Source organism: Aulostomus chinensis, chromosome 7, assembly GCF_037954235.1.
Source record: "Aulostomus chinensis isolate RoL2024-O1b breed Wild chromosome 7, RoL_Achi_v1.0, whole genome shotgun sequence".
In the NCBI taxonomy this organism is placed as follows: Eukaryota; Metazoa; Chordata; class Actinopteri; order Syngnathiformes; family Aulostomidae; genus Aulostomus; species Aulostomus chinensis.
Genome location: NC_141326.1, coordinates 695,194 through 707,451, shown reverse-complemented (window position 1 = coordinate 707,451; position 12,258 = coordinate 695,194). Strand labels below are relative to the sequence as shown.

The following is a 12,258-nucleotide window of genomic DNA, read 5'->3' as shown; positions in this document are numbered from 1 at the left end:
CAAGACACTGAACTAATCACCGGAGCCTTGGAGCCGTAGTGGGAGCAGAGAACTCGTCCAGCTCCACCAGCACCCCTGCAGCACCTCCACCTGCTGCTGGGATCCCACCTTCAGTGTCCCAGCTGTGTGTCCACAGATGAAGGAGAGATGGAGGAAGAGTCCTTGAGGTCAAGTTAGATCCCTGACAGAGACCAACCTGTGAGCCATGACCACAGCTCAAGAGCTTCACCTTCACCTCCACGCCACACAGAAACCCAGCACAGGTTGGGAGGAGTGGGACTGTGTTGTGTGTTACCGTGTGGTGTGTCGACTTGTGCAGGCCTCCTGCAGGCAGCTGAGGACTGGACGAATCATCCGAAGACTCTGATGAGTTTGACCAGGCTGTTCCGGTCTCCAGCTCCTCGTGGCGCCGCAGCATGTTCTAGAGGGGCGGCAGGACACACATGTACGTTCAGGTGGACATCAGGTTGTTGAAAGGATGAGAAGTGGGACCTCCTGCAATGTTGCCGTGTGTGTGGGTGTTGGGGGGGGGGGGGGGTCTGCACAGTGAGGGGAAGGAGCAGACGACTGCTGCCTCCCCCAGGTGGTGCTAGAGAACACTCACCACCTGTATGTGACGTGGCTGTACATCAGGTGAAGACCACAGAGTCATATGATGTTTTCTCCATCAGGCCTGTGTGAGGGGAGCTTATCATCGATACCAGCGGTGTTCAGTTCAAATTCAGAGATGTCCAGTTCCTAAAACCTCCTCCCAGCAAACCTCCGGGTCTCACATTGTCACTTGCAATCGTGGGTTAGTGGGTGGGCAACCCTGATGACAGGGAAACCAGCAACGTACGTACACCTCCCTGTCCTTTACTGTCAGATTTCAAGTGTTATCAAAGTAATACACTGTTAACACACTGGTAGGTCTGAACTGGTGGGGCACTTGAATGAGACCCAGTAGACTCCAGTCCTGTTCTCAGGGTCCACCTGTCCTACTGGGCTTCCAGTCCCATCATTCTACTCGGCCTCACTGTGGACATCTGCGGGTTCCTTTCCTCAAACCTCCTGTGTTTGGTCTCAACGCTCAACGTTGCCAGGTGTGTTAACGCCACAGTTTGACAGCACCTGAGACACAAAGGTTTCCTACTGGCTGTGGGCGAAGCCAGCATGAATCAGTCCGTCTATGCGTCGGTGAAAGGTCGGTTTTCACCGTCTACTTGTCTCATTTTTGAGCAGGTCCTTTTCTCTCATCTCCTCTCTCTCTCTATTCCCTGGTGCTGAAAGGTTAACGATCAATTTGATTGGCTTGGCTCTTGATGACGCTCCTGCCGTATTCACGAGATCAGCTGCGCATACTGGAATGATTGATCTTTTTACTATGGCCGTCCACCATTTGGTGGTGCCTGCTCTACACTGATACTCCTTTGACAAACATGCTGGTTCCACACATGCACAGAAGAACAGCATGAAAGCCTCTGGATGTTTGGTCACAACTGTGGCCGGTGGACATTCCTGAAGAAGAAAACTGAGGTTCCACACTGTTCTAAGGGGATTATTACACTAATGTACGGTCCTAGGTTCTACAGGAGTCACCACTCCACATCAGGGGTGTTGAAAAGTTCTGACTAGTTCCCGGAAGGATGAACTCAATCAGTCTAAGGTCACTGCAGACTAATGAGGTGTTATGAGGAGGTTCTAAGGTTCTACATGATTATTAATGTCAGTATCAGAAGAAGTCCTACTGTAGCTTCTCTGGGGTTCTACTGCACAGTGACTTACAGCGGCGGGTTGTACCGGAGGGGACCTGTCACTGCAGGAACAGCTCTGGTTTAGAGTGTCTCTGAAGATGTCCAGCAGTGGGCAGTGCTGCCGCCTGGTAAGACTCCGTGGCAGAGACTCCAGGTGGGACAGAGGGGACAGAACCATTAGTGACAAGCGGACCTGACTGCTGCAGAGAAGTCAGACAGACACTGGACTGAGTTGAGATGAGGAAGTTTCCTCAGCCAGACAGGAATAGAACGTATGAGCGGGAGCCTGTCAGGACGGAGGGGTCTTCTTCGCTCATCATCACCTCCTCCTGACGGGTGAGTCCGCTAAAGTGGCCCTCACAGCTGAGCGAGAATGGTGATGGAGGTGAAGAATGACTCACATGTTCCAGGTTGATCATGTGACCAATATTCACATCCAGGAAGGATGAAGCTACTGGGGCAAAGACTAGGCTCCCTCTGGAGCCACAAAGGCTAACTGCCACTGGGCCATGGGTGCAGCAACGTTCCCCTTAAATTGGAACAAGAACGAAGGTTGAGAATCCAACCTGTCAGTGTCTCAACGTGAGCCCTCAAACTTTCGAGGCAATTATTAGAAGCACATCATGCTGTAATCACAGAGTGACCTGCTGCTCACATGACATCACCTACGAGTGTGGTGAGCGACTCACATAGAAGGCTTGTTCCCGTAGAGACGGCGTGTCGGGGGGACTCTGGTTGAAGATGGCCGAGAACCGCTTGCTGACGGTCGGAGCCTTGTTGATGGTTCCTGCCACCGATCCTTGGTCTTCTTTATCAAACGGACTAGCAGAAGACACATGATGTTGTCGTTAGCCTCTTCACTGAAGTGACCGTGAGACCGATGCCATAGTTGACTCAGCTGACCTCCAGGTGACCTCTAGGCTTAATTTAATAGTCCCCAGGTCATTGATATCCACAGCAACTGTCTGGGGCAGAGCAGCAAACAGGTCCTTCGCCTCACAGGAAACACTCCCAACAACCACATGATTGGCTAAACTCTTCAGCTCCGTCACCTAGGAGACAGAGTGTAGGTCCCCTGTCAATCATCTGGATGCTGCTGAATGCTCACACCATCCAAAGATGAAAGAGGTGACTGACCTTGACGGACAGCAAGTCACTGATAAGAGGCAGGAAGACCATCTCCTCGCTGTCCCACACCTGCTTGGCGTTCATCTCGATTCTGCCTCGTAACTTCCACCGCTGACGACCATACTTCATAAAGATCTGAGCATGCCCACACACACACACACACACACACACACACACACACACACACACACACACTCTCCTGAAGCAGTACTGTGTGTGTGTGTGTGTGTGTGTGTGTGTGTGTGTGTGTGTGTGCGCGCGCGTGTGTGTACTGTGCATACAGCAGTAACTTCCTTAGTTTCTCTTTATTCTTTTCTCTCTTCTGCTAGGATTGTGACTTGTGTGTCTTGGTACGAGTCTGGAGAAGAACCACTAACCTCATACTGGTCACCAGCACACAACCGAGCAAATCCAGCCAGACCTGAAAAACAAGCAGGCACCCACCTGATTCTCATAGATCAGATCCACTCATGGCTTTTGAGAAAGACCTGCATCGTCACCACTATGACTATTATCATGATTACTACTACATTTACATGAAATGTCTTCAGAAATAATACATCATTATTCACAACAATGATGAGACATTCTTAACAGGGCAACTTTTAATCAAAATGGACCAAACACAGATCGAACGGGGCTGTCATCATGAACGGATCAATAACGTGTGAATCAGACTCACATCCCTTGTTGCAGTTGGTTCTTCTTCCTCTGCAGTACTATTCATACGACTGCAATATTAATCCAGGATATTTGGACCCCTGCCTATAAGTTCTTACACTGAGCATATGGCCTCCAGTGCTTGCCTGGTCATGACAACACAATTGCTACTTCAAGAATGGAATGACAGGAGGAAAATAGAAGAAAAGGAGGTCAAGGTGAGGAGTGGGGCTTGTTCCTACCCTTCATCTTGATGTGGAACTCCCCCAACTGGTTCTCCAACTCACTCTCCAACACACACATGTTCTGAAGAAAGAATAAGAGAGAACCTCAAATGGATCCTTGGAGTACAAACATGCTCCCTTCCTAAAATTAGTCTGAAAAAATGATATCACAATAATCAACCACTCTTTGACCTCGGTGTCACCACAGCTGATCACCGTGTTCTCTTCCTCTCAACCAGGAAGAGCCTGAATGGAGCTACTTCATATGTACACAGTACAGTCCTGTAGCCACACGCACGCACACACATGGCCTCTTAAACTGTGATAGCTGGAGACCAGCCACATGCCAGTGGCGTGATATTCTCACGGACTGATGAGGTCATCTACTCATTCTCAGCCAAGCGGGTGTGTCACGAAGCCCCACGCTTCAACATTGCTGTTCTTCTTCAGCGATAAGTTAAACTGAGAATGGGTAGAAAACACAGACCAGTCGGGTGTTGGCTGTAGAGCGACGGTGCGTGGTAACTATCCTGATGAACAAGGGGCGACTGTTTGCCTCTGTCACTCAGGAATGGAGAGAGGTTTGTGTCAGTATCACACGAGGAGAAAAAAGAGAGGAGGGCAGAAAAACTGAGCAAAACTTTTCACACTGAAACCAAACAAAGATTTGAGAGCAACGACTGACAAGGTGATCAAAAAGGTGAGGAAATGTGTGGTTAAAATCTATCGCTGGCACATTTAAGAGGTTTGCTGGCAAACTCTCTTTCTCTCAAATAGTTTTCCTTTCCTCCCAGGTTCTGTTGTCTCTGTCAAAACCAAAGTCCATCCATCATCCATCCATCATCCATCAATCATCCATCCATCATCCATCCATCCATCATCCATCCATCATCCTTCCATCATCCATCCATCATCCATCCATCATCCATCCATCCATCCATCATCCATCCATCCATCATCCATCATCCATCCATTCATCATCCATTCATCATCCATTCATCATCCCTCCATCCATCATCCATCCCTCCATCCCTCCATGTTCTCCCTCTTCTCCTGTTCAGGGTGGTGGGGTGGAGCCTATCCCAGCAGCCTTCCCCCTGGACGGGTCACCAGTCCATGGCAGGGCCAGCACATAGAGACAGACAACCATTGGCTCTCCCAGCCACGCCTACGGTCAATTTAGAGTCTGGATTAACCTGGTCCCTCTTGATGTCTTTGGACTGTGGAGGAAGCTGGAGTACCAGAGAGAACCCAGCAGGAACAGGGAGAACATGGAGACTCACACAGAAAGACCCCGTGCTGCAGCCGGGGCTCCACCCACAACCTTCTTGCTGGGGGGCCACAGGGAGGATCACTGCTCCACCGGGCCGCCCGCAAAACCGAAGTCTTTGTTCTCAATTTTTTTCTGTGCTCACTGTTGGGCAGAATCCAGTGGGCGGGACCATGTCCCTATTGGTCAGTCTGGGATAGACTGACAGCTGAGGAGTTGAGGGATCTGAACAGAATCATTTGAATTGATGTCATGCTGCATTGCATTCTGGGATGTCCTCATTCCGTGTACATTTTAGACCGGCAGTTTGCCCACTGCAAGCAACACACGTGTCCTACGTTCTCCTGGTCCTCCTGTCCTCCTGTCCTCCAGTGCCACTCATCAGAAACCCTGCTGACACAACGATCAGGCAAAGCCTCGGATGACTGCACTGTCGTTCATTCTTTATCTCTCTCCATAGTTCCCATTAGCAACTCCTCACCCAACTGTCAATCTATCCCAGACTGACCAAAAGGGACATGGTCCCGCCCACTAGATTCCGCCCAACAGTGAGCACAGAAAAAAAAATGAGAGCAAAGACTTCAGTTTTGGGAGAAAAAAGAACCTGAGAGCAAAGAAAAACGATTTGAGAGAAAGACAGTTTGCTACAAACCTTTTAAATTTGCATTTATTACATTTATCTTTACTTTTTGTACGTTTCATAAACTTTTTTTTTGATAACCTTGTCAATAGTTTTGATAACCTTGTCAATTTCTTGACACAGATCTCTCTCCATACTCAGGCTGTTGTCTTTCAACAGAAAGAGACAAACATGCAGTCGCAGCTTTTTGTGAATTTGATTGTTAATAAACAGAGAGACATCATCAGTGTGACCACGGGCAGGAGATGAGGAAGTCCATGACTCAGACGTCACCGCCAGCTCTCTACGCCACATGTTGCTGCCTTGTGGTGCTGCTTTCACTTCCTGTCAGATGAACTCCATCATCCCAGTATCAAACACGGCAACTCACTAATAACCAAACACAGCAGCTGGCAGCAGCCATCTTGGCTGAGGTGGGAAGTTTTCAAATATGAGACACCCGTTCAAAATCCCTTCTTACTGCTTCTACCTTCCTCTGTTTGCTGCTGGGACTCTTAGCAGCAAGTATCCGGTATCCGGCGCGCGAAAGCTCATATTGAAGGAAATCAATCTCAACATGGATGGACTCTTTTTTTTAACCAAAATTGCTCACCGCAGCCAACAGTGATTTCATGAATATGTGCTTCAGTATGAGCACATCTTAAACCGTTCAGTTGTACTGCAGTTCCAGTGTATCACAGAGTGAAGGCACAGAGGTTTCATCCAAGTCGACCCGGCGGGTCTGGACTGTGGAGCTGCTGTTCCTGTATGGTCAGATGCCTCCCGATCCTCTGGCCTCCTCCTCTTACCTCTGTGTACTCTTTGTAGCCTTTATTGGCCTCCGCCAAGCTCTCCTTGGCCTCCTTGCTGGCTGAGGAGGCAGTGTAGGCCTTCACCATTTTGTCAGCTCCTTCCCTGAGTCTCCTCTGCAGGCAGTAGGCCTCATACAGCTCCTCTATCTGGGAAAACATGGAGCAGATCTGCATAATTCTCATCTTCAGTCCACATGCGCAGAGACCTGAAACTGCAAGCTAACCGGCCTTCCTGGTCTTTAGCTAACCCGCCCTATAGCCTACCTGGTCTTTAGCTAACCCGCCCTGTAGCCTACCTGGTCTTTAGCTAACCCGCCCTATAGCCTACCTGGTCTTTAGCTAACCCGCCCTATAGCCTACCTGGTCTTTAGCTAACCCGCCCTATAGCCTACCTGGTCTTTAGCTAATCCTCCCTATAGCCTACCTGGTCTTTAGCTAACCCGCCCTATAGCCTACCTGGTCTTTAGCTAACCGGCCTATAGCCTACCTGGTCTTTAGCTAACCCACCCTATAGCCTACCTGGACTTTAGCTAACCGGCCTACAGCCTATTTGGTGTTTAGCTAACCGGCCTATAGCCTACCTGGTCTTTAGCTGACCAGCCTATAGCCTATTTGGTGTTTAGCTACCCAGCCTATAGCCTATTTGGTGTTTAGCTAACCCGCCCTATAGCCTACCTGGTTTTTAGCTAACCCGCCCTATAGCCTACCTGGTCTTTAGCTAATCCTCCCTATAGCCTACCTGGTCTATAGCCTACCTGGTGTTTAGCTAACCAGGCTATAGCCTATTTGGTGTTTAGCTACCCAGCCTATAGCCTATTTGGTGTTTAGCTAACCCGCCCTATAGCCTACCTGGTCTTTAGCTAACCCGCCCTATAGCCTACCTGGTCTTTAGCTAACCGGCCTACAGCCTATTTGGTGTTTAGCTAACCGGCCTATAGCCTACCTGGTCTTTAGCTAACCGGCCTATAGCCTATTTGGTGTTTAGCTACCCAGCCTATAGCCTATTTGGTGTTTAGCTAACCCGCCCTATAGCCTACCTGGTTTTTAGCTAACCCGCCCTATAGCCTACCTGGTCTTTAGCTAATCCTCCCTATAGCCTACCTGGTCTATAAACTACCTGGTCTTTAGCTAACCAGGCTATAGCCTATTTGGTGTTTAGCTACCCAGCCTATAGCCTATTTGGTGTTTAGCTAACCCGCCCTATAGCCTACCTGGTGTTTAGCTAACCCGCCCTATAGCCTACCTGGTCTTTTGCTAACTGGCCTATAGCCTATTTGGTGTTTAGCTAACCGGCCTATAGCCTATTTGGTGTTTAGCTAACCGGCCTCTCGCCTATTTGGTGTTTAGCTACACAGACTATAGCCTATTTGGTGTTTAGCTAACCCACCCTATAGCCTACCTGGTCTTTAGCTAACCCGCCCTATAGCCTACCTGGTCTTTAGCTAATCCTCCCTATAGCCTACCTGGTCTTTAGCTAACCCGCCCTATAGCCTACCTGGTCTTTAGCTAATCCTCCCTATGGCCTACCTGGTCTTTAGCTAATCCGCCCTATAGCCTACCTGGTCTTTAGCTAACCCGCCCTATAGCCTACCTGGTCTTTAGCTAATCCTCCCTATAGCCTACCTGGTCTTTAGCTAACCCGCCCTATAGCCTACCTGGTCTTTAGCTAACCGGCCTATAGCCTACCTGGTCTTTAGCTAACCCACCCTATAGCCTACCTGGACTTTAGCTAACCGGCCTACAGCCTATTTGGTGTTCAGCTAACCGGCCTATAGCCTACCTGGTCTTTAGCTGACCAGCCTATAGCCTATTTGGTGTTTAGCTACCCAGCCTATAGCCTATTTGGTGTTTAGCTAACCCGCCCTATAGCCTACCTGGTCTTTAGCTAACCGGCCTACAGCCTATTTGGTGTTTAGCTAACCGGCCTATAGCCTACCTGGTCTTTAGCTAACCCGCCCTATAGCCTACCTGGTCTTTAGCTAATCCTCCCTATAGCCTACCTGGTCTTTAGCTAACCCGCCCTATAGCCTACCTGGTCTTTAGCTAACCGGCCTATAGCCTACCTGGTCTTTAGCTAACCCACCCTATAGCCTACCTGGACTTTAGCTAACCGGCCTACAGCCTATTTGGTGTTTAGCTAACCGGCCTATAGCCTACCTGGTCTTTAGCTGACCAGCCTATAGCCTATTTGGTGTTTAGCTACCCAGCCTATAGCCTATTTGGTGTTTAGCTAACCCGCCCTATAGCCTACCTGGTTTTTAGCTAACCCGCCCTATAGCCTACCTGGTCTTTAGCTAACCCGCCCTATAGCCTACCTGGTCTTTAGCTAACCGGCCTACAGCCTATTTGGTGTTTAGCTAACCGGCCTATAGCCTACCTGGTCTTTAGCTAACCGGCCTATAGCCTATTTGGTGTTTAGCTACCCAGCCTATAGCCTATTTGGTGTTTAGCTAACCCGCCCTATAGCCTACCTGGTTTTTAGCTAACCCGCCCTATAGCCTACCTGGTCTTTAGCTAATCCTCCCTATAGCCTACCTGGTCTATAAACTACCTGGTCTTTAGCTAACCAGGCTATAGCCTATTTGGTGTTTAGCTACCCAGCCTATAGCCTATTTGGTGTTTAGCTAACCCGCCCTATAGCCTACCTGGTGTTTAGCTAACCCGCCCTATAGCCTACCTGGTCTTTAGCTAACTGGCCTATAGCCTATTTGGTGTTTAGCTAACCGGCCTATAGCCTATTTGGTGTTTAGCTAACCGGCCTATAGCCTATTTGGTGTTTAGCTACACAGACTATAGCCTATTTGGTGTTTAGCTAACCCACCCTATAGCCTACCTGGTCTTTAGCTAACCCGCCCTATAGCCTACCTGGTCTTTAGCTAATCCTCCCTATAGCCTACCTGGTCTTTAGCTAATCCGCCCTATAGCCTACCTGGTCTTTAGCTAATCCTCCCTATGGCCTACCTGGTCTTTAGCTAACCCGCCCTATAGCCTACCTGGTCTTTAGCTAATCCTCCCTATAGCCTACCTGGTCTTTAGCTAACCCGCCCTATAGCCTACCTGGTCTTTAGCTAACCGGCCTACAGCCTATTTGGTGTTTAGCTAACCGGCCTATAGCCTACCTGGTCTTTAGCTAACCGGCCTATAGCCTATTTGGTGTTTAGCTACCCAGCCTATAGCCTATTTGGTGTTTAGCTAACCCGCCCTATAGCCTACCTGGTTTTTAGCTAACCCGCCCTATAGCCTACCTGGTCTTTAGCTAATCCTCCCTATAGCCTACCTGGTCTATAAACTACCTGGTCTTTAGCTAACCAGGCTATAGCCTATTTGGTGTTTAGCTACCCAGCCTATAGCCTATTTGGTGTTTAGCTAACCCGCCCTATAGCCTACCTGGTGTTTAGCTAACCCGCCCTATAGCCTACCTGGTCTTTAGCTAACTGGCCTATAGCCTATTTGGTGTTTAGCTAACCGGCCTATAGCCTATTTGGTGTTTAGCTAACCGGCCTATAGCCTATTTGGTGTTTAGCTACACAGACTATAGCCTATTTGGTGTTTAGCTAACCCACCCTATAGCCTACCTGGTCTTTAGCTAACCCGCCCTATAGCCTACCTGGTCTTTAGCTAATCCTCCCTATAGCCTACCTGGTCTTTAGCTAATCCGCCCTATAGCCTACCTGGTCTTTAGCTAATCCTCCCTATGGCCTACCTGGTCTTTAGCTAACCCGCCCTATAGCCTACCTGGTCTTTAGCTAATCCTCCCTATAGCCTACCTGGTCTTTAGCTAATCCTTCCTATAGCCTACCTGGTCTTTAGCTAATCCTCCCTATGGCCTACCTGGTCTTTAGCTAACCCACCCTATAGTCTACCTAGTATTCTGAAGGTCTGGGACTTACATCTCTCACCATTTATTTTGATGTATTCATGATTGATCAGAAGTATCAGATCTGATATCCTGTCTTTACTTTCTACAATATTTCATTTTTATATCTAATGCTGCATCACACTGGACTGTCGGTGCCAGCATGTGCTGATGACAACCTGCTTCTGGGCGCTAATGTGAGCAACGGAACGCCTCCCTCCACTGACCAGGGAGGTCGGGTCACCCGGGTCTTACCTTGCTCAGGTGGAACTCCAGTCGTCTGATGTACCTTTCAGTCATTTTTACTTGCTGTCAAAGAAAAGTACATCACATTTACTCACAGTGGACAGCACCAGCTGAGCTCTACTCCAAATACGGTGTACTGCCTGCTCACCTTGTCGAGTTCATACAGGAAGCCCTGTGGAGGCAGGAAGTGTGGTGTCAGCAGTATCTCTCACTCATGACTTGAGTGGTCTCAGGTGTTCTTTTGAATTAGTTCTTGGTGTTTCTACACTTTTACTGCAGCTGCAGTTGGAGAGTCGAACGTTCTTGCCTTTACTGTCCATTCCTGCGTTGATCAGTCACGCAATACGTTGTTTCAGAGAACATTTGACTTCTCTTTATTTCAGAGTTTCATATCTGGAGGTTTGTCATATCAGCTATAGCAACACCTGGCGCATGACCACTCTGGAACTCTGACAGACTCATTCTTCAGTCTTAGCTGCTCCCACATGAGCACCTGCACCTCAGTCAAAGCTACAGTGTTTACAGGTGTCCCACGTGCTCCAACACACTCACACCTTAAATCACCAGGGAAAATGACCGTAAAATACTACAACATACCAGCCTTGAGTTTCTCTTTGATTCTTTGATCTGTCTGGTGAGGCTGTCCAAGTCCATCTGATGAACCTGCAGATAAGACCTGAGAGCACACACACACACACACACACACACACACACACACACACACACACACACACACACACACACACACACACACACATTATGTTCCTTCATGTGTAGGTGATCTCAACGCAGCAACACAGCATACACAACCTCTACATTTCTGAAGAGTCACCATGTCACTGTTATACTGTGGAAAGGATGTCACTACCACCATGAAAAGAACACCATCCCTCTGCAGACCCCTGTGGTTGTGTTTTGTGCAGGTACTTTAAGTCACATTCAGCTGTATTTTCACCTTCATTACAGGAAACAGACACCGTACATTCTAGGTGGCTACATGGTGATGTCACACAAGAGTGGGAGTGGACCAGCAGCAGTGTGTGTGTGTGTGTGTGTGTGTGTGTGTGTGTGTGTGTGTGTGTGTGTGTGTGTGTGTGTGTGTGTGCGTGTGTAAGGATGTGTGCAAGTGTGTGTGTGTGAGAGAAAGAGATCGTGGGGTTGGCAGTGACACCCCACGTATGCCTGACTCTCAGTGGTCATTAGAAATGCCAGCGGTGACATCAGAGGTGGTCGTTAAGTAGCCTGCTGAGTTGTGTTGGCTGCTCCGCCTCTGCACCAGCTGAATCTGTCCACTAGAGGCAGTGTGTGTTCAGGTCAATCCTCAGTAGTGCAGCATCTCTGGAGAGCCCAAGAGGACTTCTCCAAATGTGGCTTAGATGTCCACCAGGACTCAGGGATGACCTGAGTGGATGTTGGTGGTCAAAGGGCAAAGGTCACGTGTATTTGTCTTCTTCCTGGAGAAGCGAATGCTACTGTCCACTTAGAATTTCTTGAAGCTCAAGTGACTCCTTAGGTATCCTCATCAAACCCGTGGAAGGAGTTATCAGACTCGTTTACACAGAAGCTGAAGGGGGGGTGGTGCCGATACTGAACCCAGTATAATAGTATAATGAACCAGAACCCTGGTCCGAACAAGGCCGTCAGCGGTCAGACATTTTTCCAGATGAACCCTGACTGTTGCTGCTCTGGTATGTGTTTTGTGTCCTGTGT

The 12,258-nt window shown here is 48.8% G+C and overlaps 1 protein-coding gene across 7 annotated transcripts in view; it reads right to left on the bottom strand.

Annotated features, from left to right (window-relative positions):
- Positions 1 to 12,258, bottom strand: part of ripor1 (RHO family interacting cell polarization regulator 1) — a 76,980-nt gene that overhangs the window by 16,891 nt on the left and 47,831 nt on the right. For 6 of the 7 annotated variants that reach the window (XM_086208001.1, XM_086208005.1, XM_086208006.1 and 3 more), the window contains 11 exons: positions 11,146 to 11,224; positions 10,697 to 10,720; positions 10,558 to 10,611; positions 6,444 to 6,593; positions 3,764 to 3,827; positions 3,239 to 3,282; positions 2,871 to 2,996; positions 2,637 to 2,785; positions 2,423 to 2,555; positions 1,765 to 1,881; positions 296 to 421 (listed from right to left, as the gene is read on the bottom strand). In XM_086208001.1, coding sequence (XP_086064127.1) covers positions 296 to 421; positions 1,765 to 1,881; positions 2,423 to 2,555; positions 2,637 to 2,785; positions 2,871 to 2,996; positions 3,239 to 3,282; positions 3,764 to 3,827; positions 6,444 to 6,593; positions 10,558 to 10,611; positions 10,697 to 10,720; positions 11,146 to 11,224 — 1,066 coding nt within the window. The remainder of the gene's footprint in view (positions 1 to 295; positions 422 to 1,764; positions 1,882 to 2,422; positions 2,556 to 2,636; positions 2,786 to 2,870; positions 2,997 to 3,238; positions 3,283 to 3,763; positions 3,828 to 6,443; positions 6,594 to 10,557; positions 10,612 to 10,696; positions 10,721 to 11,145; positions 11,225 to 12,258) is intronic. The other variant, XM_086208003.1, reaches the window with a different exon arrangement.